The sequence below is a fragment of the Acanthochromis polyacanthus genome, chromosome 4, assembly GCF_021347895.1.
Source record: "Acanthochromis polyacanthus isolate Apoly-LR-REF ecotype Palm Island chromosome 4, KAUST_Apoly_ChrSc, whole genome shotgun sequence".
Classification (NCBI taxonomy): domain Eukaryota; kingdom Metazoa; phylum Chordata; class Actinopteri; family Pomacentridae; genus Acanthochromis; species Acanthochromis polyacanthus.
In genome coordinates this window covers 7,344,132-7,370,901 of record NC_067116.1, presented here as the reverse complement: position 1 = coordinate 7,370,901, position 26,770 = coordinate 7,344,132, and the positions used below count along the sequence as shown (strand labels likewise).

At 39.0% G+C, this 26,770-nt stretch overlaps 2 protein-coding genes across 6 annotated transcripts in view; both read left to right on the top strand.

Annotated features, from left to right (window-relative positions):
* Window positions 1-1,229: 1,229 nt before the first annotated feature.
* On the top strand, window positions 1,230-21,164 carry LOC110953854 (uncharacterized). The gene is made up of 4 exons (XM_051947542.1): window positions 1,230-1,513; window positions 8,863-10,572; window positions 17,274-17,376; window positions 18,428-21,164. The coding sequence occupies exons 2-4, from the start codon at window positions 8,870-8,872 to the stop codon at window positions 20,807-20,809; spliced, it is 4,188 nt and encodes a 1,395-aa protein (XP_051803502.1). The 5' UTR covers window positions 1,230-1,513; window positions 8,863-8,869; the 3' UTR covers window positions 20,810-21,164.
* The window catches only part of LOC110953848 (protein NLRC3-like), a 30,127-nt gene continuing 18,195 nt past the window's right edge, over window positions 14,839-26,770 (top strand). For 3 of the 5 annotated variants that reach the window (XR_007941465.1, XM_051947468.1, XM_051947465.1), the window contains exons 1-2: window positions 14,883-14,950; window positions 24,611-24,721. The gene's annotated coding sequence lies outside the window, so the exon portion shown is untranslated. Of the gene's footprint in view, window positions 14,951-24,610; window positions 24,722-26,770 lie in introns of all 5 variants that reach the window. The other 2 variants (XM_051947467.1, XM_051947466.1) reach the window with 2 other exon arrangements.

Genomic DNA, 26,770 nt, shown 5'->3' with positions numbered 1-26,770 from the left:
AGTGGAAATGGTAAAAGCGGCTCAACATGGGCTCCCAAACCAGATCTGTTGGTGATTTCTTTTTTAAAAGTAAGATTTTAGCATCGAAGCCAAGTTAAACCGTATTCACCTGAAAAGGTTGAGGAACACCTCCAACAAACCTCAAAACTTCTTAAACAAAGACAACTAATGATAAAGTCATTTATTTTAGCTAAGTTACACTGAATTACCAAAAGCTCCTTGTTGAGAATGTGGGGAGCAGGGGTTGGTTCTTGGAGTTTTTCTTGGCTTTTTCAGGTAAATTCAGTGTAATTTAGCTAAAATAACGGACTTTTTCTGAAAAAAATCCTCTTTTGGCAATTCGTTCGAGATTTTTCATGTAATTTAGCTAAAATAAGTGAGATGATTGTTAGAAAAATCCTCTTTTTTAAAGAAGTTTGAGGTTTTTTTCCAGTTTTTCTCAACTTCTTCAGGTAAATTCAGTGTTATTTAGCTAAAATAAGTGAGTTTATCATTCAGAAAAAATCCCTTTATTCATGAAGTGTGAGATTTTTTTGCAGTTTTCTAGACTTTTTCATGTAATTTAGCTAAAATAAGTGACTTTATCATTCAGAAAAATGCTCTTTATTCAAGAAGTTTGAGGTTTTTTTTGAATATTTCTCAACTTTTTCATGTCAGTGTAACTTTGCTAAAATAAACCACTATATCTTTCAGAAAATCCTCTTTTTTCAAGAAGTTAGAGATTATTTGGAGTTTTTCTCAACTTGTTCAGGTAATTCATTTAGAATAAATGTCTTGATCATTAGAAAAATCCTCTTTATTCAAAAAGTTTGAGGTTTTTTGGAGTTTTTCTCAACTTTTTCCGGTAATTTAACTTAAATAAGTAACTTTATCATTCAGAACAATCCTCTTTATTCAAGAAGTTTGCACACAGCAGAGCTCATTGCATAACTCCATGAAGACTTATACAGCACTGAAAGCTGGCACTGTGTCATTCAGGATCAGGAAAACGTGTTCATTTTGCAACAGAGTGAGAGTGAACTCCAGTCTGCTGGTTTTTAAGTTGCTTTCTTGGATCCTCTTACCATCTGTTATCCCTAAAAGTGGATTTGTGTTTGATTTCCAGCCTCCACACCAAAGATATGTGCAGCTTAAACAGAAAACAACACTTCTGACCCTCACCACAACATCTCACTAGCCTTTTAAAAACCCCACAGAAACACCAAATCAGTTCAGAGCCAGAGGGTGGGGCTTCTTCTCCCTGATGTCCCTCCACCACAACGAGCTGAAAACATGTGAAAGAGGGGGCAGGGGGCTCCACCAGAGGAAACCTGCAAACTTCATGAGCTCAGAGCCCAAAGAGCTGAGCAAAGAAAAGAGAAAAGAGGCGAGAGAATGACTAAGAGGCAGGAAAATGTGACGGTGTGACAGAGAGCTGGAAACTTTTCTAGAATCAGTGAAGCTGAGGAGGAAGAGAACATAAAGAGACACCGGCTGACCGTCTGAGTTCACTGATCGACACAAACTACAGGAGGTGAGTTCTGGATAACGGCATGCTGCTCGTTTTGAGGAATTATGGGGTTAAATTAATCAGAAACAAAATGAGAAAGGAAAATAAATCAGTGACAATGCTGTAAAGTACATCATTTAGTGCCGAATGAACTCTTAGTTTGTTATTAATTGAATTTAATGGACTTTCTGAACCCTCCACTACAGAAAGAAGTTCTTTAACTGGTAATATACTGTATGAAATTATGTTAAAATACAACTTCATTCGAGCAGTAGGGTTTTGTTTTGACAAAATAGAGTTAAAAACTGCAAAATTTGAGCTCTACAAATGTCATTCTGCTTATTTTTTTAAGAATTTCTTGATTCAATTAATAAAAAAACAAAATTAAAAAGGAAAGTAAGTCAGTGACAATGCAGTAAGAGAAAAGATTTAGTGAATAATGAACTCTTAAATTGAATGTAATGGACTTCCTGAACCGTCTACTAAATATAGAGGATCTTTAACTGGTGACATACTGTCATGAATTACTGTTAAAAATTGTTAAATCTTCTCTTTGATAGTTCTATATTCAAAATATGGCAAAAACATGTTTTGTTTTGACAGAATATGGCAAAAAAAAAAAGTAAAATCACAGTTCTGATAAATGGTGTGGTGCTTGTTTTTGAAGATTTATGTGATTTTATTTAGCAGAAACTAAATAGGGACAGAAAAAAGTCGCTGAAGAAATTATTTGCTGTCCTACAGTCTTTAACTTGTAAAATTAACTCTTAATTTGTTAATTGGACTACAATTTGAATTAAACTGTTAACTGAATTTAATGGATTTTTTGACCCCTCCAATAAATAAAGAAGTTCTTTAACTGCGATATACTGGGGTTTGTTTCTACAGAATATAGCTAAAACATGTTTTGCTTTTTAAAAAATGTGGTTAATGAATGGTTTATTTTTACAAAATAGGGTTAAAAATGGTCAAATCTGAGTTCTGCCAAATGTCATGCTGCTTATTATTAAAGAATTATGTGATGAAATTAATAAAAAAAAATAGAAAGGAAAATAAGTCAGTGACAATGCAGTAAGAGAAACGATTTAGTGCATAATGAACTCTTAATTGAATTTAATGGACTTTCTGAACTGTCTACTAAATAAAGAAGATCTTTAACTGGTGATTATGAATGATGTGAAAACTGTAAAATCAAAGATTTTTCTCTCTCTTTATAGTTCAATATTCAAAATATGATTGAAAACATGTTTTGTTGACAAAATATTGTTAAAATGGTCAAATCTTTCTTCTGCTAAACGTCATGCTGCTTATTTTTGAGGAATTATCTGATTAAATTAATCAGAAACAAAATTGGGACAGAAAATAAGTCATTGAAGAATTTATTTAATGTCCTATGGTCTTTAAGGTGAATAATGAACTCTCAATTTTCCTATTAATTTAATTGAATAGACTTTTCGAACCTTTCACTAAATAAAGAGGATCTTTAATGTGATGCACTAAATTACTGTAAAAATACAGCAAAATTCTAACAGTAGGGGTTTGTTGCAACAAGATGTTTTTAGAAAATGTGGTTAAAAATGGTAAAATCTGAGTTCTGCAAAAAGGTATGCTGCTTATCTTAAAAATATATGATTAATCAGAAACAGAATTATTACAGAAAATAGGTTACTGCACAAATTATTCAGTGTCCTACGGTCTTTAACTTCTAAAATGAATTCTTACTTTGCCAATTAATTGAATTTAATGGACTTTCTGAAGCTTCCACTAAATATAGAGGATCTTTATACTGTAATGAATTACTGTAGAAATGGTAAAATCTGAGATTTTTCCTTCTCTCTGATAAGTCTATATTCAAAATGTGGTTGAAAATATGTTGTGTTTTGACAAAATATGGTTTAAAATGGTCAAATCTTTCTTCTGCTAAACGTCATGCTGCTTATTTTTGAGGAATTATGTGATTAAATTAATCAGAAACAAAATCAGAAAGGAAAAAATAAGTCAGTGACGAAGCTGTAAGAGAAATGATTTAGTGTCCTACTGTCTTTAATGAACTCTTAATTTGTCTTTTTATTGAATTTATGGACTTTCTGTTCAACAGTGCTTTTTATTTTGTTTTCTTTGAGCACTAGCATCATGTCAGATCAGGCGTTTAGCAAAAACCTTAAAAATAAAACATGAATTAACTCGACTACAGCAGCAACAGTTTCTGACAGTGAATCTGCTGATTCTCCAAATGCAGAGGGAAAAACTGTGAGCAGTTAACTGGAAACGCTTTTAGCTGCAGATCTTTCCAGCTCGTCCCAGTCGGTGGTTTGGGTTGGACTGGAATGATAATGTTCAGCACAGAGAACACATGCTTCCACTGTCGCTTCTCATTTAAACGGGAACACTGTTATTATTTGATTCAGCTGCATGAGCAGCATGCAGGAGGAAGTTTCTAATGTGAGTCAGGAAAATAAAGCTGCAAACTGGAACCAAAAATGGCATAAAGAGATCATTTTAGCTTCATTTTAGCAAGAGTTTCTTAAAGAACCTCTAAAGATGCGTCAAAGAACTATCAACAAATGGTTTCCTTTAGGGTTTAAATGGCGTTCCAAAGAACTTTAGCACAAATAAAAGTCTGTAAGGAACATTTATTAAGATTCTTCTTCTCTTTGATAGTTCTGTAACAGGACTTTGTAATTGTTTAAGGTATTTTTAAGCAAAAAAGTCAGAATTTGCAGCATTTCTGGGTTCCTTCTAGCCTAGCCGCGCTAGACAACCCACGGCAACGAATTTAATTCTCTGCCAGGGTGGGTCTAGTTACCCTCCATAAGGCTCGAGGTTGGATTCTCCTAAAACTGGCCGGACCAATCACCATGAAGTGTAGAGTCAGAAGGCGGGCGTAACGAAGTGACGACAGAGGCGTGACGATTCTGACAGAAACAACCGGCGCACAATAAACAGTTCTCTTTCGACTCGGCTTTGGCCACAGCCCTTAAAGATTTGAAGCTAAAATTCAACTTGAAAGATAAACAAAGGACGACACTTAAGTGTTTCATTGAGAAGAAAGACGTATTTGGACTTATGCCGACGGGATATGGCAAATCCTTAATATACCAGTTGGCTCCGCTGGTTGGGAAGCTAATGGGACTTAGCCACAATCCGCCGGTGCTCTAGGAACTACGTCAGCCTATTCGTTGCGCTGATTGGTTGTATACCTACCCAATTGCTGCAGAGGGATTTGATAGACAACCTTTTAGCCCGCCTCCCTCCCTGTCGAGCTTCCCTAGACCCTTGTGCCTTCAGAAACATGGGTGTAGCATGGCTAGGCTAGGTTTCTTCCATTAGAACACATTTCATATTTTGGGTTCTTGGTGAGACAGAACAACGTGTAACAAGATGCCAACATTTCCAACCGTTTTCTGGTGTTTTATCAACCAAATGATGCCTAAAAAATGAAATATTTACTGGTTGTAGCTCTAATTTAATTCCATTTCCTGCCAGTAAATCAACTAACTCCAGTACAAATGAAGAACCTTTAATATTCTAAAGAACCTTCACTAAAAAAAGAGGCTGTTTAACTGGTGATGGCACTTTGAAGAACCAAACTGCGATAAATTACTGTAAAAATGCATCAAAATTCAAATATTATGGTTCTGTTTTTACAAAATAAGGTTAAAAGCTGTAAAATCTGATATTTTTCTTTGTTTTTCACATTTCTATACTAAGAATTAAGAATTGTTTAAGGTATTTTAAAGTGAAAAAGTCAGAATTTGCAGCATTTCTGGGTTCCTTCCATTAGAACTTAATTAATATTTTGGGTTCTTGGTCAGACAACAACATTTCTAACTGTTTTCTGGTGTTTTATCAACCAAATGATGCCTAGAAATGAAAATAATCATTGGTGGCAGCTCTAATTTAAAGCTGTGAGCTTTCATTAAACCAAATAACTCCAACAAAAATGAGAACCATTCATATTTATTAAAAATCTCCACCAAACAAAGAGTTTCTTTAACTGGAAATGGCTCTTTGAAGAACCAAACTGTAATAAATTACTGCAAATTACAGCATAATTAAAATAGTAGGGTTCTGTTTTAGCAAAATATGCTTAAAAACTGTAAAATCTGAGAAAAATTTTAGTATTTTCTGCAGTATTCATAAATTTAAACAACATCTGTCAAACTGCAAGAAAAAAAACTAAAGTTGCTTAACTCTGTCGTTCTGGTGCTTTTCAATGCGCTCATATTTTCCACGTGCAAACAGGGAAGTGTGGTCCGACTGCCCATTACTCAATAAATATCTGACCTTTAGTTTTTGGGGTAGTTGGGTAATTAGAAACCCGCCCTTCAGTTTGAACTCTGACCTCAACGTCCACAGCAGAACACAAAAGGGAACTGAGGGTGAAACCTGCGTTAAACCACAAAAATCTCATTTGAAGAACGTTAAAATCAAAGAAGAGGAAGTAAGAAAAAGAGCATAACGGCTGGAAACGAGAGCTGTGACCACAAAAAACGAGACATAAAACAACAAAAACAAGACAAAAACGACAAAATCAAGACAGAAACGAGAAACAAAACGACAAAAACGAGACATAAAATAAAAAAAACAAGACATAAAACACAAAAACAATGCAGACAATGACAAAAACAAGATACAAAACAACAAAAATGAGACGTAAAATTAAAGAAAACAAGACATAAAGCACAAAAACAATGCAGAAAATGACAAAAACAAGATACAAAACAACAAAACGAGGGAGAAAATGACAAACATGACAGAAAACAACAAAAACAAGACACAAATGACAAAAATGAGACACAAAACGACAAAAACAAGATATAAAATGACAAAAAAGGGACATAAAACGACAAAAACAAGATGTAAAATGACAAAAACAAGACATAAAAGACAAAAACAGGACACAAAATGACAGGAATTAGAAAAAAATGGCAAAAAAGACAGAAAAACATAAAAACAAGACATAAAACTACACAAAACAAGACAAAAAATTACAAAAATGAGATACAAAAAGACAATAGCAAGACATTAAATGACAGAAGCGAGAAAAAAAAAGGCAAAACAAAACAGAAACACAAAACAAGACATAAAACTACAAAAAATACACAAAATGACAGAAATGAAACAGAAAATGACAAAAATGAGACACAAACCAACAAAAACAAGACATAAAAGACAAAAATCAAAACACAGAATGACAGAAATTTCACAGAAAATGACAAAAAAAATCAAAATAACAGAAACAAGATGCAAAATGACAGAAACAAGACATAAAATGACAAAAACAAGACAAAAAAGACAACAGCATTATCAGGGTTGTTGTGGGACACACGTTCCACACATGATGAGTATTAGTTAAAATATTTTGTTGACTAAAAAAATTTCCCATAATTACATCAATGAAAAAATGACACCAAAAAAAGGAGATTTAAATTTCATTTTAGTTGTTTTGAGATTTCTTTGGTCATCAGGGAGGTGGGACAAGAGAAAAATGATGCTTTAGAGGGAACTTCAGACTTATTTTGTTTTCTACTAGTTTCTTTTCTTTTTTTAGAGTACATTTACACAACAACTGCATGTTTCAGTATTTTACATTATTTGAAATTTGATGGCTGGTACGTAAAATGTCCTCCAGTTCTGGAACGACTCTTAAAACAATGAAAACATGAATTTCCCAGGAACCGACCCTGAGACGGACATAAAAAGTATGAGCAGCTGCAGAGCGCTGGGACGTAGTTTATGACTTTGGTGTCTTTGATGTGAAAACAAAGCACAAAGAAAAAGACGATCTCTGTGCAACTGAGCTCATTGGAGGGTCTTTAGAAAAACTACTTCCTCGGACAGACTCCTTGTGCAACCTAATACGCCTCGGCCTGCCAGCCTCACAGCTTTAAATGGGTTTGAGTGGAGAAGCAGGTCATGACGCTGGCACCGGTTTCCTCCTCGGAGCTTCTTTTTCCTCAAACATGTGCAGAGAAAACACAGAAATCCAAACATATTCGCTCATAGCAGACTTTTTAAAGCTGGAACCTGCTCCAAACCTGCACAAATCTCAGTTAAATGCTCCTAAGTCCTGCTCAGCATTGGGATTTCTGCCCGCAGGTTTGGATCGGTTTATGTAAATGTCTCCTTGTTGGGTAAAACAGGAACGCTGAGGCTGCAACATGTCGAGGCTGTTACTAATTAGAGCTGCCTTCAGTGGAGCTGCCTCATTATTGTGGTGATTTAAAGAGCAGGAGGAGAGAAAAACACCACGTCTCTGCCTTCACCGTCCTGGAGAATCAACCCTGTTGCACAAGCATGCGGAGTAAAACACAACAGATGCAAATATACTTTTCATTTTCGTCAAGAGTGAAAATAAATCTGTAAAATAAGAGAAGAAGTATTGGCAGCTCATTACCCACACTCAGATTTGTGGTGATTTTGCGCATTTTTACTATAATTTCAACCATTTTGTGGTGATTTTGCACCTTTTCTGCAAATTTTTTTAGCCTTTTTGGATAATTTTTTTGCCACTTTTGTGTCTTTTTAGGGTAATTTTTCATCTCTTGTGGTTGTTTCTGCACTTTTGTGGAAATTTGATGCCTTTTGGTGGTCATTTTGAATGTTTCTTGTATAATTTTTGAGACTTTTGAGGTAATTTTGCTTATCTTTGTGTTGATTTTGCGCCCTTTGAGACTAATTTTGCATCTTTTTGTAGTTATTTTTGCATTTTTGTTGTTATTTTACATGTATCTTGGGGAAATTTTGAGATTTTGGGGTCATTTTGCCTATTTTTGTGGTGATTTTGTGTTTTTGTGATTAGAAATACTCAACATTTCTGAAGACAGATTCAGTCTTTAGATTGTGACACTCGGAGTGGATGTAAAATCAACTCCTCTTGTGTCAGTTTTGGTCCTTGTGGTGATTATTTTTCCTTTTGTGTGGTGATTTTGCATTACTTTGATAACATTTTGGCCATTTTGTGGTGATTTTCTCTCTTTTTTTGCTGTAAGTTTTACAATTTGTGGTAGTTTTGCCTATTTTTGTGTTGATTTTGGGCCTTTTTTAGTGCAATTCTGCAACCTTATGTGGTTATCTTTGCATTTATGTGGAAATTTTATGGCTTTTTGTGGTGATTTTACATGTTTCTTGGGGAAATTCTGTGTTTTTTATGGTGAAGAATTACTCAACATTTCTGAAGACCGCTTTAGTCTTTACATTGTGACACCTGGAGTGGATGTAAAATAAACCCTTCTTATGTCCATTTCAGCCCTTATTGGAGTGTTTTTGCCTTTTTCATGATAATTTTACGTTTCTTTGTGGTAATTTAGAAGTATTTAATTGTCTGATAGCTAACCATTGATGCAATGTTTCTGGTTCTTCTGCTCCAGGACCACCATGGAGCTGCTGCTGACCCTCCTACTCCTCTGTTCCCTTCACGCTGGTGTCCGGTCGTGTCCGGATGGATGTCAGTGTTTAGAAACCAGAGTCCACTGCAGCGGTCTCCCAGATTTCCCCTCAGGTGTTCCGTCGTCCACCTCCTACCTCTACTTGTCCCAGTGCAGCTTCGACTCCCTGAAACCGGAGGACCTGTCCGGATTCTCTGACGCCCTCAACATCTTTGGGATTAAAGACTCCGGCGTGAGGGAGGTGCGTCCCGACGCATTCGATTTCACTCCAAACGTAACCGCCTTGGGATTTAGCGGCACCGAAATCCAAGATCTACCAGAGGCCTTGTTCCAGAACCTTCAGAAACTGAAAACCTTGTCTTTGACGAGCAGTAAGCTCTCAGTGCTTCGCCCTCAGTGGTTCTCACCGTTGATGGGTCTCAGTCACCTTGACCTCAGTAGGAACCTCTTCACTTCTGTACCTGTGGAAACTTTCCACCCTCTGACTCAAGTGCAGTACATTACACTCTCTGCAAACAACATCAGTCAACTATCTGTAGAGACGTTCAAGGGTCTTTCTGAGATGAGAATCTTACGTCTCAACAGAAACGTGCTCCAGAAGCTTCCTCTCGGTATATTCGACGACCTTGTGAACCTGGAGGAGCTTTCACTGAAAGACAATCTGATCACCCACCTCCACCACGACCTGTTCTCCAAAACTGTGAGGCTCCAGAAGCTGTTTCTCTCCCACAACAGGCTCACGACTCTCCCACAGGGGATCTTCTTGAACCTGCCCTTCCTGTCCCAGATCTCCCTGCATGAAAACCAGCTGGAGAGCCTGGTTCCGGGGCTGTTTGGACCCATGGCACTGCAGGAGCTGTGGCTGTACGACAACAAGCTGAGTCGACTGGAGGATGACACCTTCAGGAACCTGACTCAGCTGCGCCTCCTGGTGCTCAGCCGCAACCGCATCAGCCACGTGTCCGTCGGTGCGTTCAGGGGTCTGGAGCAGATCGGGGAGGTTTCGCTGCACACCAACCTGCTCACCACCCTGCAGGCCGGGACCTTCCAAGGACTGCCCAGACTGGTCAATATCTCCCTGGAGCACAACTTCATCAGCTCACTGCCTTCGGGTTTCCTGCAGGGTTTGAGCCACCTGGGACAGATCGACCTGAGAAATAATTCCTTCCCCAACCTGCCAAAGGAGAGCCTGGATGCCCTCAGTGTAGCGGAGGAGGTTCTCCTGCAGCAGAACCCCTGGAGGTGCGACAAGGACATCGTTCCTTTGAGGGACTGGCTTAAACGTCACCCGTCCAAGGTCAACCAAACCCTGGTGCTGTGTGACAGTCCCTTCAGCCTGAGCGGTGAGATGGTTGCTGCTCAGACCGATGACATCCTGATTCCTCTCAGCTCCACCGAGGAACCAGTGATGACTTCGACGGAGAAGAGGAGGAAACCCAACACACCTCCGACCAAAAGAACCACAGCGTCGCCCGCCGTGAAGACTACCCCGACATCGGAGCAGGAGGAGGTCACCAGCAGCGGCCAGGACCAGAACACAACAGTTTCCGGCGACACGTCGATCATCCTGATCGTCGTCGCCGTGGTTTGCACCGGCGTCATCTGCGCCGTCATCGTCAGCTGCATCTGCTGGAGGAGGAATAAGAGCGGGAAAGGAGAAATCGGTCGCGGAAATAAGAACTCTGTGTTGTAGTCTGGACCACAAAACCAGCAGCAGGACTTTTAGAGCCAAGAGAAATCGCTCACTGAGGTTCCCTCGGAAAGTATGGATTTAGAGTCGACCATAGAGCAACGAAGATCCGATTAACAAACAAGTAAACGGATTTGCTTTTGAATTCATTAGCTCTCAGTTTTGATTTTCCTCTTCAACAAGCTAACTGTAAATACACAAAGCTTACGATCTCATGGCCCAGCTGGACATTTTTGGTGAATGTAAACTGAAATGCACTGACATGGAGTGAATTTAAGTCAGCATTAGGGTCATTCCAGAATTGGAGGATGTTTGGGCTTTAAAATTTATGAAAAATAACCCTTCTCTGCTCCGTAATTAATCAATTACAGGTAATAAACTATCAAAGGCTTGATTGGCTCAGCTTACACATCAATAGTAGCATTTCATTCCATGTTTTATTCGTTGTTTGCTAACCCTACTCTAATCACAGTAACAGGGTTGCTAATCCATGCTAATGTGATCTTTTTCTCAGCAGTAGAAGCTAGATATTTAGCTAGCTGTTACTGCTGACCAAGAGGACAACCTGACTGATGGAAAATATGAAAATATGAAAAATTGAAGAGAGGACAAAGCTTTGCTTTCATTCTTTCGGAAAACTGTTTGATGATGTTTATTCCAGCGTGTCATGTGATTCACTGTTTTCTTCTTCTTCTTCTTCTTCTATCAGCTAAAAAGGCTATGCTAACAGGGTTGTTGCGGGACACAAGCATAATAATTATTTAAAATATCATGTTGATTAAAAAAATGTTCCCACAATTACAAGAGACATCAATGAAAAAAATAATGCCACAAAATAGATTTAAATTCCATTTTAACTGTTTTATTTAAGATTTAATTTGGTCATCAGGGGGGTGGGACAAGAGAAAAATGGCATTTTATGGGAACTCCATACTTATTTGGTGTTTTAAATATTTTCAAACATTCTTTTCTCCAAGCTTTTTTTTAGATTTGGTCTCAGGACAAGAACATTTACACAACAACTGCATGTTTTAGTATTTTGTATGTGGATTATTTGAAATTTGATGGCAGGGACGTAAAATGTCATCCAATTCTGGAATGACCCTTGTAGCATTTTTCAGCATTAATTATAGCAGTTTGCCTTCTGTGCTAACATCAATACATTTAGCGAACAGTTTACTTTTTTTTTCTAAAAAAGGGCTATAAAATCAAAGATGTAATGTGACTATAACACAGTTTGATGCAAAACGCTTCTATCCATTGAATAAATGCACAACTTTTAGTGAGAGAAATTTCAGATTGTGTTCATTGTTTACTGAATTTACCCTCTGATGGCAGAAATACAGACACACAAGCTCCATTTCTTTGAAACTGACAGTAATTTGTCCATTATTTACATATAATTCTAGGTCTACAAGTTTGAGGAATTGAGCTCAGACACGCATAAATAGCGTTACACTGACACACTGTACTGTACATTAAATAAAAAGGGGGGAAATGAATAAACATACCATCACACACGAATGCACATGAATTTCTAAACATCCAGTACATTCTTGAATATGTGCCAATTTGGTTTGTGACAAACAAGAACAAAACAAAGTCCAGGCTGATTGGATTTTAAATGAGCAGACTCTTCTATTGACAGAAATGTCAGATTAAAAAGGGATATTTAACTCTAAAACACTAAGAAATGGTGTGTAAGTGGACAGTCAGCACTGATAATATCCCAAACTAGTTAGATTTTCTGTCTTCCTCATTAAATAAACTCTATTCCTGCCGTTACACTGCCATCTAATGGAAAGAGCAGGGCAACATGCATTTCTATTTTGTGTCTTTTATTGTGCATCCGTCTGTAAAATTAGGCTGTTTTTGGTTTGTGATTCATGCATGATGGTGATTATTCATCACAACTTCGGTGTGATGCTGCGATATTATAAACTATGACTCAAAGATCAGAAAATATCAGCCGAAGTAAGTTATCAGGGCTGGAGTGTGATCACACATGAGAGGTCTGGGGCAGACTTGAAGCAGGATGTACAGGTCAGTTAGACAGCATTTCCTGTCTCATGTCAAATTGTTGAAATTCCAGCAGCGGCCAATTCTGTGCCCTCAAAATGTTGTGGAGCATGTTGGTGACTTATAACCACCCATGCCTGCTGTACGTACATCCTGGCCAAATTAGAGCTTTGTGATTGTCCTGTTTGAGTTTATAGCTTTTGAAAATGTGCTAAAATTGGTCCAAAATCATACAAAACATGACACATAATTCAAAATGGCCAACTTCCTGTTGTGTTTTAGGTATGGTTGTCAATTACATTTGTGTACATCTTGACGAGTTACATATGTGCACCAGATTTCATCGCTGTAGGTGACACGTCCTGGTCGTAGAGCCAGGTGTCACTATTGAGCCATTTTGTTTCACACCTATGCAAGTTCCACAGAACATAAACATTTTCATCAGTCCTGATATGTGTGCAAATTTTCACGTGTTTTCAAGTATTTTTAAGCCTTCAAAATAGCGATTCAAAACAGAAGAACAAATCCAAGCCTGTGTGGAGCTGAAAGCAGGCAGCAGCGGCCACTTTTAGTCTGTTTTTTTATTCTTAATAAGATAAATAATGATAAACTGGAGCTAACCTGAGTGCTTTATACATGTTTTATGTCATTTCTGACCTTTAAAACTAAACTAACTCCCCTAAAGCCACGCTGTGGATCACACCCCGAGTCAGACTGAAGTCTGGAAACATCCTGGCCAGAATTCAGAAACTCCACCTAAGTCTTTGCATGCGATTACAGCGACCAGGAAAAAAAACAAAAGAGTCACAGATGTTGTCCTGTTCGTCTAATTGCTGCCTCACAATAACAATGTTCTAATGAGGAAGTAAAGAACAGAAAAAAAACTGGACATGAAAGCTTCAGAACTGCTTTTAATGTTGTTCTTTGTTTCTCCGCTTCCTGATGTGGGAATAGGAGCAGATTTCCTGTTTACATCAACATCTGAGGTGTAAAAACTGTAAAAAACTGTTTGATTAAAACAGTTCTTAGCTGCAATTTCTCGAACAATTTAATCTTGTTTCATAGAGTTTTGCTGTTTGGCTTAATTTTAAATAAGTCATAAAGATAGAAAAATATATAAATGAAATTTTAACCCTTAAAGAAGAGGACAAACATTTAAAGATGTCCGCATTAACACTCAATATTTTTTATTAATAATAATAAACAGTTTGAGCATTAAATTTCCTAGACATTTGCTGGTATTTGAAAGAAAAAATATTGATTTTAAGAATTAAAAATGATAAAAAAAAAATAAGCATTTAAACTGTTATTTTATATTTTTTCATGTTTTCCATGTTTTTTTTATTTTTTTTTTATTTTAAATGTTAACCCTAAAAGAACAGGGCAAAATTAAATAAATATTTTTTCCTTTTACTGTAAATAAATTTTTTTTTAAGTTTTAACTGCAATTTAAAAAAGAAAAAAACTGTATGTTATTTTAGGGACTTTTCTTTGTTAGATTACAGACAGAAACTAGTAAAATCGCAGACTGCATATCAACCGTGAAAGAAAAATCTAGAGTTTTATTAACAAAATCAATTGGTTATTATTATTATTGGCTAAATAATCATTTAAACTGTAAATCATGTCAACAGCAAAAATGTTTAATTTTTTCAAATACTGATTCATTTTTGACAGTACATTATATTTAAATGTATTTAAATCCGCTATAATCTATTTTTTTGTGCTTTCATTTAATAACTTTTCAGTCCTCCAATATTACAGTACATATACATAATTTTTTATTTTATTTTAATTTTTTTTTTACAGATTTTTTACACTGTAAGATGTCAAACATATTGACTGGTAGGTGCTGCAGTAGTCGTATTTATTCAGTCAATTTAAAAAGCCAAGGTTACAAAATGAGTATGAAACAACACAACAATGAAGGCTTTGTTCTTTCAATTCTTACAAAAGGTTTGCAGGAGTGTTTTTGATTATGTCTAATTTTCTCAAGTTCCACTAAATGCATTGTGTCTGGAGCTAAATGCTACAAAACTTTACCTTTAAAGGAGTGAAATTCAAGCCTAAAACCAAATTCTATGCTGCTAAACTTAGTATATAAACCAGAGTACTAAAAAAACATTTGTGAGAATGCTGTGGTGGTAAGAAATAAGAACAAGGTGCATTAATTTTGTAATCTTGGCGCTGCACAGACCGGCAGTAACTGAAAAAGCGGCTCTTATCTGGAGCTGCACAAGTTCTTCACCACGCCTTACTCTGGACGAAACAAACTGGAGGCTGCTGGTCGACATCGATACAGAAGATAACTAATGAGACGCTGCCTGTTTGTGTTTCCTCTCGGCTGCAGGAAATAATCAGGTAAAATGTTTTGTTTTGTTGTTTTCTGCTTTTAACAATTACTCCACATGATCGAGCTTTTAAAGCATATGCTGGAAAAAAGGACTTAAATGAAATGCTGCCATCAGTAAAACACAATCAAATTAAGTTTATCCAAATTTAGAAAAATAAGTTTAAGTTAGATGTAAATGAATCATTTGATTCCTCTCAAATGAGCTTATAGAAACGTTGTCGTCATATTGTCAGAAGGACAGTGCTGGAGTGCAGGAGACATAAGCTTATTTTTTTCACTTTCATTGAAATTAAAAGACTAATTTTAAGGGACAAAATGTAATTTCAAGCTGACAGAAATCACAAAAGTAAATTGCCATCACTAAAGCAGAAAGATAAATGAGTTTTACTCAAAAGCTGCTTTAGTTAATCCTCATTTTTGTACTTTTAATGATATATGTGAACCATTTTAGGAGGACTAAATGTAATTTTAAGCTAATAGAAACCACCAAAGTTAACTGATAGTACCCAAGCGGGAAAAAAAAATACATTGATTATATATTTATGTCAGATGAATTTTTGTGTTGTTTGTGAGTTCTAATTAAATATTCAAAATGGCGACCGTGCGAACAGTAAGGCTTTATTACATCGGTAATGATCCAAGAACCAACCATTAGCTCAACAGTTTTGAGTAAAATTATTCACATCCAAACAAAAACACACATATTTCAAGAAAATAAGTTGACTTGTTCATTTTTTGTATTTTTCAGGATTTTGTGAAAATGTCACAAAATTGCAACAGCGGGTCTTGGTGTAAACAAATATTACCCCTTTATTTTTAACAATAATATTAAAATATTATCTCATCTTGAAATGAATTTTATTGATATGAAATTGTTGACTATGGCACAATACAATGCTACTTAATTTAACAAGTCAAAACTGTCACTGCAATCCATGTTAGAATGCACCTCCACACAAAAAAATGATGTTATTACAACTTTCTTATTTTTATTAACTTGCAAAAGTGGAGTTTTATTACATTAGTCATCTATAATTTGTTCATTTTGGACTTTGCTTGAACATTATAGTGATTTCTGATGTCTGAGGACTCTTCATTGGTCGATGGCATCCTCCTTTGAGTCTCCTCATATGTGAAACTGAAGGGAGCGGTTTATTTGATCTGTGAAGCACAAACAAGCATCACACTTGTTGTGTGGAGTTGATGTACAGTACCAGTCAAAAAATTTGGACACATCTTCTCATTTAATGGTTTTTCTTTATTTTCATGACTATTTCCATTGTAGATTCTCACTAAAGGCATCAAAACTATGAATGGACTCATATGGAATTATGTAGTAAAAAAAGTGTGAAATAAATCAAAACACGTTTTATATTTTAGATTCTTTGCTTTGATTACAGCTTTGCACACTCTTGGCATTCTCTGGATGAGCTTCATGAGGTAGTCCATATGTGCTCATTCATAGTTTTGATCCCTTCTGTGTGAATCTACAATGTAAATGGTCTTGAAAATAAAGGAAAAACATTAAATGGTATGTTGCATACACTTGTGGTGACCCGTACCATGTTTTGTCTGGACCGTGCATTTGCATCTCCCCAAGATTGGAAATGAGTGGAGACAAGGCCTTGCTGATGGACGCATTGGTTGTCAACGATGTCTTGCAGCTTGAGAGGGCTGACTGCCTGCTCCACAGCTGTGTTGGCAGCCCACTTGTGCCTGGACCTGGTTGTTACACCTGCTTGTTTTACCAGGTTGTTGCTGGAATCTCTCAGACCTAACACAACTCTGCACTTGGCTACCTTGAACTCCTCCACAACCAATGACAGGGGAAGTTGCAGCTGCCCAGACCAGATGTAAAGGCCCACTGACGGGAATGTCCAATCATCTTCATAGATGCTTGTTGGTCTTCCTCTCAATGACCTCTGTGACCATCATGGTCAGACAGTAAAGAGCCAAAGGAACCTGGGCAAGAGGCCATGTTGGTACAGCCATGTCTTAAACTTGCCCGGAAGTAAAGATTTATCGATCCTCTTCAGTCACTCCTCAGTCTGCTTCACTGCATCCAGCATTGGCATCATCTGTCAGTGACTCACTGAACCACTTCCCCAGGAACTATATTGAATTGTCTTCGATGGATGGAATGACCTCGCCCTGAACTTGGAGACTGAACTTGCTGGTAAAGCTGGCCTTCTTAATAATCAAGTGCCTGGACTTCCTGGCTTTGAACAGCATCCCTGCCCATGAGGTGACGCTGCTCAAAGTTTCCAGTACCCATCTTGCTTGGACATGAGTCACTGTTGTTATTGTGATGTCATCCATGAACGCTTGCAGCATTGGCTGGACAATGCCCAACTTCGATTTATGGCCCCGGGTTAAGCCCTCTGCTGCGGATATCAGTAGGTTCATTCCCATAATGAACAAGATGGGGGAGATGGTACACCCTGTTGGAATCCCCTTTTGGAGGTCCAGCCAACTGGTGGTGAAAAGAGCTGATGTAAATTTGAGTTTGAACCCAGAAAGACAGTTTGTGATCATGTCTTGGATCGCTACTGGGTTGGAATAGTGGTCTAGTCCTTCTTGGATAAGGTCATGTGGGACTGACCCATAACCACTGAAGGTATGTCCAAACTTCTGACTGGTAGTGTACCTGTTAATATACTGTTAATCCCATACAAAATTAATAGAGTTAAGCTTTTACCTTAATCCCACAAACTATATATATATACATACATATATATATATATATATATCCATAGATGGTACAATTGATGAATTTATTCATGATTTAGTGATGGGGCCTTCTGTGTAAATAAGTAGCACCCATTAAAGCCCAGTGTTGCATTTTTGCAATATTGAAAGAAATCCCTAAAAATCACATGTATTATAAAAACATAAAAAATAATAATTTGGGTTGTGTCACTAAACATCTTTAAATAAATGTTGCAATTTTGAAACCATGGGTCTCAGTGCGTTAATCACTCACAATGAATTTTAATCAATTCTTGTACGACCGCACCCATTTCCCACCAGAGCTCCCTCAGATGTTTCCCTATTACTGCTGTTGCATGGATACATGTTTTTAACGATAATTTTACAATTTTAGACTACTACACAGAAAAAAAATTATGTGTGTCGTAATACCATTGGGCGCTAAAGTTGCATTTAATCCATCAGCCATGTTTTTACGTCCGTTGCCAAGGGCAACTGAGGCAAAATTTAGCTCTGCATATTCATGAAATCAGTTTAGTACATCATCAACGTCCAAAAAATGCAATATGCCATAAACTGAAGAGAAATGCCTTGGGATGTCCATTTTCTAGAAAAAAGGAACCAGTCTATTTTAAGGACAAGTTGGTAGAAAAAATAAAACTAAACATGCATCACCAAGGATAATTACAACTTAATAGAAATAATATTTTATTCAACTAGAGCTCAAACACATTTTTGGCACGACTTCAAATGTGTTTTTCTTTTTGTAGTGAACAATGATGTCCAGAGGAGAAATCATCGTTCTTTTTCTGTCTCTACTGTTTGATTTTTCACTGACTCAAGTTCAACCTTGTGAAAAAGCGACCGACTGCCCCCAAGAGAACCAGGAAGTCTTGGGTTCATCAACGACAGAAATCCCACAGCTCTTGCGACCTGCTGTGACGGAGGTGTTTTTCCTGGAGAGTCAGATCAAAACAATCCCCAAAGCAGCCTTTGAGAAAAACCCTCAGCTGGAAAAGTTGGAGTTTCTAAACACTGGCACATCCTCCATTGAGCTGGGAGCTTTTGAAGGTTTGATTCACCTCAAGCACATCGAGATCTCCAGCACTCCGCTAACATCAATCCCAGTGGGAGTCTTCAAAGACAACAGCGACCTGGAGAAAATTATACTAAAGTCTAACGCACTCCAGAGACTTGAGAAAGGTTTGTTTGAAGGCCTCAAGAAAGTAACAGAGGTTCTGCTACACATGAACAAGATCGCAACCATCGAAGACGGGACTTTTGATGGTCTTGACAACCTTTTACTACTCCATTTAGCTAAAAACAACCTCTCTGCCGTGTCCACCGCCTGGTTCTCACACATGAAAGAACTGCAGATACTAAGACTTTACGAGAACCAGCTCACCTCCGTTCCTGAAGACCTTTTTCAGAGTTTACCAAACTTGAAGGAGATTGGGCTGTACGGAAACAAAATAACGGAGCTCCCACCGAATCTGTTCCCACATAAAGACAAACTAAATAAGCTGCTTTTGGATAACAACCTCCTGACTGGTTTCCCTGAAGGATACTTCGTCGGCTTCTCTCAGCTGAAAGACCTGAAGCTGAAGAATAACCAGCTGACGAGTCTTCCTCCGGTGCTGTTTGGAGAAATGCCCAGACTGACTGAATTAAGCCTCCAACAAAACAATCTGAGCTCTCTTCCTACAGGAATATTCGGCCCTCTGAAGAAAGTCAGGAAGCTGGATCTGTCTAAAAACCAATTCTCCACCGTCTCCGCTGGGTTCTTTGACGGTCCAGAGAAGCTCACAGAGCTGAACCTCCAGAACAATGAGATAAAGTCACTGGATTCGGATGTGTTTGAGAAGCTGAACTGGCTGAGCACCCTCAAGCTCGCTCACAACAACCTGCAGACGCTTCCTGGAGACGTTTTCGAGCCTTTGACGAAACTCATAAAACTGGACCTGAGCAACAACCCCTGGAGCTGCGACTGTAACCTGGTAGATTTTTACTCCTGGATGAAGGCAAACGCTGACAAACTTACCAATAAAGTGGTCTGTCAGCATCCAGAACATCTGAACGGGATGGAAGTCATTTCACTAGTTGAAGATCAGCTTATTTGCCCCACATTTCCTCCTACAACCACCATCTTAACCACCACGACCACTCCTATAACCACCACAATGCTCCCAACAACAGAAGCAACAACAACCACCATCTCGACCACCACGACGCCTCTCGCTACAACACCAACCACCACTGCTCCAACCACAACTACACTCCCAACCACCACCTCCACCATCACAACCACAACACCAACAACCGCTTTGCCTCCTACAACGACCACAACTGTCTCCACAACACTTTTAGCCACAACCCAACCAACAACCACACCTACAACCACTATGCCCACAACTGTGGTCACCACAACTACTATGACTACAGCTATGGCCACCACAACGATGACTACAACTATGGCCACCACAACTACTATGACGACAGTTCCACCTACAACGACCACAACAACTGCACTTACAACCATTTTACTCACCACAATCCCAACAACAGCTGCAACCACAACCTGTAAGACAACACTTCTACCCACAACAACCACACCTACAACCACTATGACCACAGCTGTGGCCACCACAACCTCTATGACAACAATTCCACCCACAACAACCACCACCCCTACAACGACCATGTCTACAACCACTAAAACTTCAACTATCGCCACCACAACCACTATGACAACACTTCCACCAACAACGACTACAACAACTGCACTTACAACCACTATACCTACCACAACAACTACAACAACTCTGCCCACAACCACCACACTCAGAACTACCCGCCCAACTACCACCCAAACAACAACCCCTCCTCCACCGACCACTCCAGCGATCTTCGAATGTCCCATCCATCCGTTGACTCAGGCAGCGCCGGCCTCATCCATGTATCGAAACAGATATCTTCAGTGCAAGTCTCGGTTGCTGATCTACATCCCGTTGCTGCTGGTGGAGATAATCTGCACGTTGGTGCTGGCTAAGTTCACCCTGTCTCTTTACCGTCTGCTGCAGAGCCGAGAGGCGAGGAATAACCAGATCAAACTGACCCGGTTTGCCTACAGGAGAGATGTCATGCTGAGGCCTCTGTGAGGAGTTTAACAGCAACACCTTGGAAAAAGTGATTGTCATGATGGTGAATTCACCTGCAGCAGTCATGTGACTCATCAAAACATCCTTAAACCAGCAGAAACAAATTTTTTGGGCAGTTTGAGGTCAGTGGAAGTAATGATGTGATCCGTTGAAAGTATGGTTTCGTTCAGCTCTAAATAAATATTTTTCTGAAGTACGGCGGCCCGCGGGCGGGCCGTTTTTTTATCGGTATACGCTTTTTTTAAAATAGAAGGACACTGCAAACACGATTATACAAACACTATACACACATAGAAAGCTGAGATTCTCATGAATCCGCCGGTATAAACCACTTTCAGATGTGATTACCACAGCGGGTAATATAAACACATTTATCCAACAAACAACAAGTCATGTAAACGTGCACAGCTCACCTGTCGACGCAGTTTGGACGCTCGTTTCTGGTCATAAAAGAAGATAATCCACAAAAACCGGCCAGAACCCAAGCTTAGCCATCCAGAGGAAACAATCCAGTATAATACTTTGGCCAAAACATGTCTCGAAATAGGTAAAAAATCCAGAAAACGATCGGCTCCGTGCGCGTGCACGCGGCGCGTGGTGGCGCTGTGCGTTTCATATTCACTGCATCTTTCTATTATAACTTTATCATACACGGTCCTATTTTCTTTGTTCGCGATTCAAAATGGATACCGGAGGCTTCTCGACCGCTTCAAACCGGACTTCAACCAATCAGGTGACTCGTTTCCGCCTACTTCGGCAATATAGCCAACCATGGCCGAGTCTGACAGATATCGATTACATCACTTGATTGACTTGTTTCTCAGCAAATCACGCCGGAGGAACCGTTAGATTGACAGGCCTGGTAGCCAATGAGTTTGCTGAATGGCTTGAATATAAATCCCGCCTCTGCCAGCGGCTTTATATGATATTTCATTCGTGAGCTCCGGGCTCCACCTGCTGTTTCTCTGTATTCCTCTCAATCTGTGTGTGTGATCGACACTGAAGCCTATCTGAAGTGATTTTTTGAGTTCTTTATGAGTTTTTGGAATGAAAATGAAGTGGAAAATGAAGTGAAAATGAATTTATACCGTTCTGTAGAGAGTGTGCACAGTGTATAAAGAGTGTATCCAACATTGACAGGGGCGGAGCATATCAGTACAAATACATGTGTGAAACACTCATTTCTTGTAGTATTGCTCTGAAATTTTGACCTGAACTATGTAAGACCCCAGGCTTTTGCAATATTGTGTTTTCAAGCTGTTGCAGTGCTGCCACACTGATTTTCAGGTGTTTTATTAGGGAAAAAATGTAGGCGAGAAAAAAATTCATCCTAATTCAGTGTGTGCCAACATGAAATACTCTGTGCCAGTAGCACCTAGAGTAATTCTGACTGCACTGGGTGAAAATTCAGGTTGTCAGCTTTCAAATGAGACCCCAACCATGCATGTACTCCAAACAGTTCAAGAACAGCATTCAATTTACTTTCTGTAAATCTCAGTAGAAATTTCGGGCGGAAATTGACCAAACCTTAAAGGGTTAAAGTTTCGTTGTCCCGACAACAACTACAATAGCTGTCTCCACCACACTGCCGACCACAACTCTACCAGCAACCACTTTGACTACAACTATGGCCACCACAACTACTATGACTACAACTATGGCCCCCACAACCACTATGACTACAACTATGGCCACCACAACCACTATGACTACAACTATAGCCCCCACAACCGCTATGACTAAAACTATGGCCCCCATAACTGCTGTGACTACAAATATAACCACCACAACCACGATGACTACAACTATGAACACCCCATCTACTGTGACAACAACTCCACCTATGATGACTACAACAACTGCGCTTTTAGTTTTAGCTTTAAATAAAAGTTATTCTATAAAAGTCTGGAAACATGCATCAGTTTTCTCTGCAGAAATGTCTCAAATGGATTTTTTTAAACCTTTTGGCTGTAAAACATATTATTGTAAATCTAAGAGCTTCAGTAAAATCAGCTGAACTTCTCTCTTTTTTTAAAATTTGGTTCTCTCATCTAAGAAGCACTTTTATTTTTGTAATCAGAATATTGTGTCCTGTGCATGATGTAATGTGCAATGATTAAAAAAATAAAAATCCTCCTGGTTTGCTGAGTCATGACTGAGCATTAATTTTGCTCATTCTAACAGCAGGTGGCGCCAAAGATCCACAACACTTCCTCCTCTTGTCTCATTGACAGAAAACAAGAGCTCAGAAAAACTTCATCCAACACAATCTGCAAACAGAAAACACACTTCAGAAGAAATATTCACAGCTGGTACATGAACATTAGCAGTGTTTCAACTGTTCATCCTTAATGCTTCTATTTTCATATTTATTAATTAAAAACAGACATTCAAGGTCTTTCTGTGAAACCAGTGAATTCCTCAGTTGATAAATTCATAAAGTGACAGAATGGAAACGCTGAGAGGGAGTCGCTCTGGGATTTGTGTTTGGCGGGTCGTCTGACCGACAGCTAAAGGTTAAAGGGGAATTTTGGTTTTTTTCAACCTGGGGTCTGTTTTCATATGTCATTTCATACATGTGAGTGATGGAGAAATTAATTTTCGACATAGCTCCAGTATTTAGCCAGGCAGGCAGCTTAGCAGCTCAGCTAGCAGCTCAGCTAGCGAAAAGTATGGGGCAAGAGGCCCCCCCGCATCAAAGTCCGCCCTAATGTGCTTTTTTCCCCACACTGACCGGCTCGGATAGTCTCAACGAGTGTCCCACAACATACTAGAGATGAGAAGACCGGTGTTTTGGCGTGAGCTATCGCGCGATTTCAGAACGAGATTTGCTTTCTAGCGTCCTGAGCTTAGGATACAGACCACAACAAAGAGTGATCGCCAGGTAATGTGGAGGTTTTCGTTCACTTCTCATCTCTAGTATGTTGTGGGACACTCATTGAGACTATCCGAGCCGGTCAGTGTTGGAATAAAAAGCACGTTAGGGCGGACTTTGATGCGGGGGGGCCTCTTGCCCCATACTTTTCGCTAGCTGAGCTGCTAGCTGAGCTGCTAAGCTGACTGCCTGGCTAAATACTGGAGCTATGTCGAAAATTAATTTCTCCATCACTCACATGTATGAAATGACATATGAAAACAGATACCAGGATGAAAAAAACTGAAGTTCCCCTTTAAATACGTTAATTAGGTTTGGTATTAGACATCAGCAGCGAAACAGAGCAGGAGGTCGGATTCATTAACCCGGACTGTTGAACACGTGTGTGAGTTTGTGCATGTGTGCGAAAGAAATTATTTATCTCCAACTCTGCCTGCCATCTGTCTCTATAATTAGGTTTTTATATTTCATTCTGACTAGGATAGCAGAGAGTTAGTGTTAGCATGAGACTGTTTACATTTAGGCTACACCTAATGAAATGTGCAAATTTTTTGTAACTTTTATTATATTAAAAAGAAAGTAACAAAAAGGGGTTATGAGTTTTGGCGCACAAACTAGACATTCTCAAGTAGTTTCAATAATAGTTTCAGTATTCTATGTGTCACTAAAAAACTTTCAGTTAAGGGGAAGTTATCGGAAACTTCATTACAGAGATTCTCAGTTTTGTTTCCACATTTTATTGAAGTAAAACCGTTTTCAACATTTAAGGTCAAACCTTCATTTTTCTGAAACTCACTTTCTAATCTGTCACAACTTTATTGTATTGGTGAAAATCTAAAAAAAGGAAGATTTAGTCGACCACATGAGAGCACAGATCTTAAACTACAACACTGAGACTGGCAGACTCTTTCATTTGTCTGTTGAAGGCGTTTCCTCCTTCGTTGCCCTGGTAGCAGTGATGTCACAGCCCTACCTGTTCTCCAGGTTAGTTTCACTTCGTGATTCTTCGTGTCGCAGCTTCTTTTCTCCGTCTGAAGGTGAGTTAACGACATTTTCTCTGTGTCCAGCTGCTGTTAGTTTAGTTCCAGCAACAGAAATGTGTTTCCACAGCTCTGCTAACATTCAGCTCCAGTTTTGACTGGACTCACGCCAAGGGCGTCAGTTTGTTTTTAAAAGTGGGGGGGATGGAGCCCACAGCCATTGTCAGATGGAAATGCACACCCTGGGTGGCGTGCTGGGTAATCGGGAACACCGGGGATATCTCCGGTGGGCCGCTCCAGTCATAAAATAATAATAATAATAATAATAATAATAATAATAATAATAATAATGCTTTAAATCATGGGTCTCAAACTCGCGGGCCAACTGCCCGTGGGACGATATTTTGTGGCCCTCTACTTGAGATCAAAGTTTAGCATTGGTGCGGCACGCCTGCTTTTCTCATATGCTTCCGTGTCGTTGGTAAGACAGCACTTTGAGAAAATGTCGAAGAACGGCGGCAAGATGCCACAAGTTGGGCTCAAACTCACAACCACCACTTCAAAGGCAGAGGCTCTACCTGTTGAGCTATGAGTACATACAGGTAGAGAAGTCTGTGGGCCACTATAGTACTAATTCTCCCGGGCCGAAATTTTGCCCCTGCACGCCTCTGGTCGGAGCTTCCACTTGGCACGGGCGCAAATTTAGCATCTGCACGTTTTTTTTTTTTAACCTCACGAAGGTGTGCTGCATGTCTGTGCAACTCTCGGCCGAGTGCGAGTTCAGGAGCGTCGGAATTTTCTATACTGCTGAAAATAACTGGGTTTACAACGGCTTACATGTGAAGAATTTGAATGTGTTGGAGACAAAATGACCCATGACAAAAAGTGGGGGGGACACATCCCCACCGTCCCCCCCAAACTGACGCCTATGACTCACGCCACGCGGCAGCAACTGACTTTATATCTGACGTTACATCGACCAGCTAACATCATCCACCCAACGACAGGAAGCTAACTAACCACTGAAGCTAATTTTAAAAACAACACATTAAACAGTCTTGTTCTGACTGTGAATAGATGTAGATGGATTCAAACTGGGTGTTCGTTTCAACAGAGAGCGCAGACGATCACTTTATGGCACAACACCAACGAAAGATCTGACTGGATCAGACCAGGAAACGTTTCTCTCCAACTGTAGCACAGAACAAGTGCGAAGTGAACCATCACATTAACGGACAGAGACGCATAAATAACTAGAAAAGCACTCGGAGAGCGCATACCTCGGCCAGGCCGTCTGTCTGTCCGTCTGTCTGTCTGTCTGTCTGTTTGTCTGTTTGTCTGTTAACAGCATAACTCAAAAAGTCATGGACTGGTGGCCATCTCTCAATGGTACAGAGTCCTTCAAAAAAATCCTGGATCCAGACAGTGATCCGGATCGCCTCCAAAATGTAATTGATTGCTACTTTTGCTCTTCCGGACATCCTGTAAAATTTTGGTGAAAATCCGTCCATGACTTTTTGAGTTATGCTGTTAACAGACAAACAGACAAACTCCGGTGATTACATAACCTCCTGGCAGAGGTAATAACTAGAAAAGCACTCAGAGAGTGCAGACCTCCGCCAAGGATAGAGAGGAAAACAGGAAACCCATGCAGTAAAGATAATTTAGGTGGAATCAAAAGTGCATCTCTGACACAGTTCTGTCTACGAATCACCTTCTTAACCAGTTGAGCAGTCTGGATACCTTGTTCCACTTTGTTGGACGACATACTAACCTATGATGTTTTTGTCATATTTTGGACCACATACTAAAACACACTAAAAAATTCAAAGTGATCCAGAATCCAGGATCCTTTCCGGATTGCCACCAAAATTAAATCAGGTCTTCCTCTTACCATAGTCTACATTCCCTCAAAATTTCATGTGAATCTTCCCAGGTGTTTTTGAGTTATCTTGCTAACAGACAGACAGACAGACACACAAACACCGGGTGTCACATAACCTCCTTGGTGGAGGTAATAATAATAATTAAAGGCAAGATTTTTCCTCATTTCAGCAACAATATTTATCCAAAAACATCACGGAGACGCTTCATAAACACTTAGTG